General features: G+C 50.4%; 1 protein-coding gene across 3 annotated transcripts in view; it reads left to right on the top strand.

Moving 5' to 3' along the window:
- Positions 1-2,500, top strand: part of sv2ba (synaptic vesicle glycoprotein 2Ba) — a 24,571-nt gene that overhangs the window by 17,978 nt on the left and 4,093 nt on the right. For all 3 annotated transcript variants that reach the window (XM_048232266.1, XM_048232264.1, XM_048232263.1), the window contains 2 exons: positions 1,605-1,693; positions 2,138-2,302. In XM_048232266.1, coding sequence (XP_048088223.1) covers positions 1,605-1,693; positions 2,138-2,302 — 254 coding nt within the window. The remainder of the gene's footprint in view (positions 1-1,604; positions 1,694-2,137; positions 2,303-2,500) is intronic.

Raw genomic sequence — 2,500 nt, 5'->3', positions numbered from 1 at the left:
GGCACCCACACAATAACAATACACACACACACACACAATAACAATACAAGGCCTTCCAGAGGTTCACCCGTCAGGCCCTGGTCGCTAGTGGTGAGGCCCTGGCCTTCCAGAGGTTCACCGTCAGGCATGTGACCCTGGTCAAGCAGGTGAGGCCTGCTATCAACACACACAATCACACACACACACAAATGCAGAGGTCTTTATCACAGGGTATGTGGACCCTGGTCAAAGTAGGTGAGGCTCTGCACTACCACACACAATACACACACACACATTTCAAGGCCTTCCAGAGGTTCACCTCCGGCATGGCATGTGACCCTGGTCAAACAGGTGAGGTTCGGAGCACCACACAATAATAATAACAATACATTACACACAAGGTTCCACAGGCATATGACCCTGGTCAAGCAGGTGAGGCCAACAATAATAATACCAATATCATCATCAATATCAATACCACGACAAGGCCTTCCTAGAGGTCAAATTGCCAGGTATGTGGACTTTGAGCCAAGCAGGTGAGGCTCTGCATACCTACACACAATATCATCATCAACACACAAGGCTCCTTCCAGAGGTCACCACAGGGCATGTGACCCTTGGTCAAGCAGGTGAGGCTCTGGACACCACACACACACACAGACATCATCAGGTTTTAGAGGTTCGGCATGTGGACCCTGGTCAAGCAGGTGAGGCTCGCGACACCACACACACACACAGAGAGGTTCACCAAAGCCGTATGTGGACCTCTGGTCAAGGCAGGTGAGGCTCTGAGCACACCACCACACACACAGACAGAGGTTCACCCGCCACATATGACCCTTGGTCACACACACACACACACACACACACACACACAAGGCCTTCCAGAGGTTCACCGTCAGGCATGTGACCCTGGTCAAGCAGGTGAGGCTCGCACACCACACACACACACACACACACACAAGGCCTTCCAGAGGTTCACCGTCAGGCATGTGACCCTGGTCAAGCAGGTGAGGCCTGCATAATCACACACACAATACACACACACACACACAAGGCCTTTCAGGGGTTCACCGTCAGGCATGTGACCCTGGTCAAGCAGGTGAGGCTCTCGCAACCACCACACACACAATACACACATACACACACACACAAGGCCTTCCAGAGGTTCACCGTCAGGCATGTGACCCTGGTCAAGCAGGTGAGGCTCGCACACCACACACACACACACACACACACACACACAAGGCCTTTCAGAGGTTCAATCACAGGCATGTGACCCTTGGTCAAGCAGGTGAGGCTCGCAACCCACACACACACACAAGGCCTTTCAGAGGTTCACCGTCAGAAATATGACCAAACCAGGTCAAGCTCACAGCAGACACACACACATGCACACATGCACAAACACACACACACACAGGTACACACACACACACGAACACACACAAAACTTGATTTTACTTTGGGTAGATATTTTACTCTCTCTCACTTTCTCTCTCTCTCTCTCTCTCTCTCTCTCTCTCTCTCTCTCTCTCTCTCTCGCTCTATCTCTCGGTGTGTATGTGTATGTGGGTGAAACAATGTTAATTCTATATGTGTGATGTGTGTGTTTTGTCCAACAGGTGATAAAGAACATTATGTCCCTGGCGGCTCCTGAGCTGCGTCTGACCGGTCTGTTCTTGGCCATCATCTGGTTTACCTTGTCCTTCAGGTACACACACACACACACACACACACACACACACACACACACACACACACACACACACACACACACACACACACACACACACACACACACACATCACTGTTCTCACACACATCACTGCTCCTGATTGGACACACACCGCTCACACATCATTTTACTCTGAATCTGTGTCCCATCAGGTACACACACCACATACATCACACACACCACACACTTTACTTATGCTCAGTGTGCCTTCAAAGGTATATGCACAGCTAACCCACACCACTTAGGCACAGTCCGTAATTGGTGTATGACCGTGTGTTTGTGATTGTTTGTGTAACCATGTGTGTGTGTGTGTGTGTGTGTGTGTGCGTGCGTGTGTGCATGCGTGCTGCGTGCGTGTGCGTGTGTGCGTGTGTGTGTGTGTATGTGTGCGTGTGTGTATGTGTGTGTGTGTATTTCCAGCTACACAGGCCTCTCGGTGTGGTTCCCTGACATGGTGAAGATGATGCAGTTTGAGGAGTATGAGTCCAAGACCAAAGTGTTCCACCGGGAGAAGGTGGAGAAGTTCCACTTCAACTTCACCCTGGCCAACCAGCTCCACAAGGAGGGGGAGTACATCCACGACAGGTACATCTGCAGTGTGGACGTTCACCTTTGACCCCCACCCCCCTCCCTCACGGTCTGGACAAGTTTTGACAAGTTGTCGTCGTTCTGTCTTCCACATTCATGAAAGGTTTGGTATGAATGTTGAGTCATGTCTCATGAAACAGTCATGAATGCTTTATGTGCAGTTTATGACAGCTGCTATGAATGTGTTATGAACTC

The sequence above is a fragment of the Alosa alosa genome, chromosome 21 (genome assembly GCF_017589495.1).
Source record: "Alosa alosa isolate M-15738 ecotype Scorff River chromosome 21, AALO_Geno_1.1, whole genome shotgun sequence".
In the NCBI taxonomy this organism is placed as follows: domain Eukaryota; kingdom Metazoa; phylum Chordata; class Actinopteri; order Clupeiformes; family Clupeidae; genus Alosa; species Alosa alosa.
This window is presented reverse-complemented; position numbering and strand designations above follow the sequence as displayed.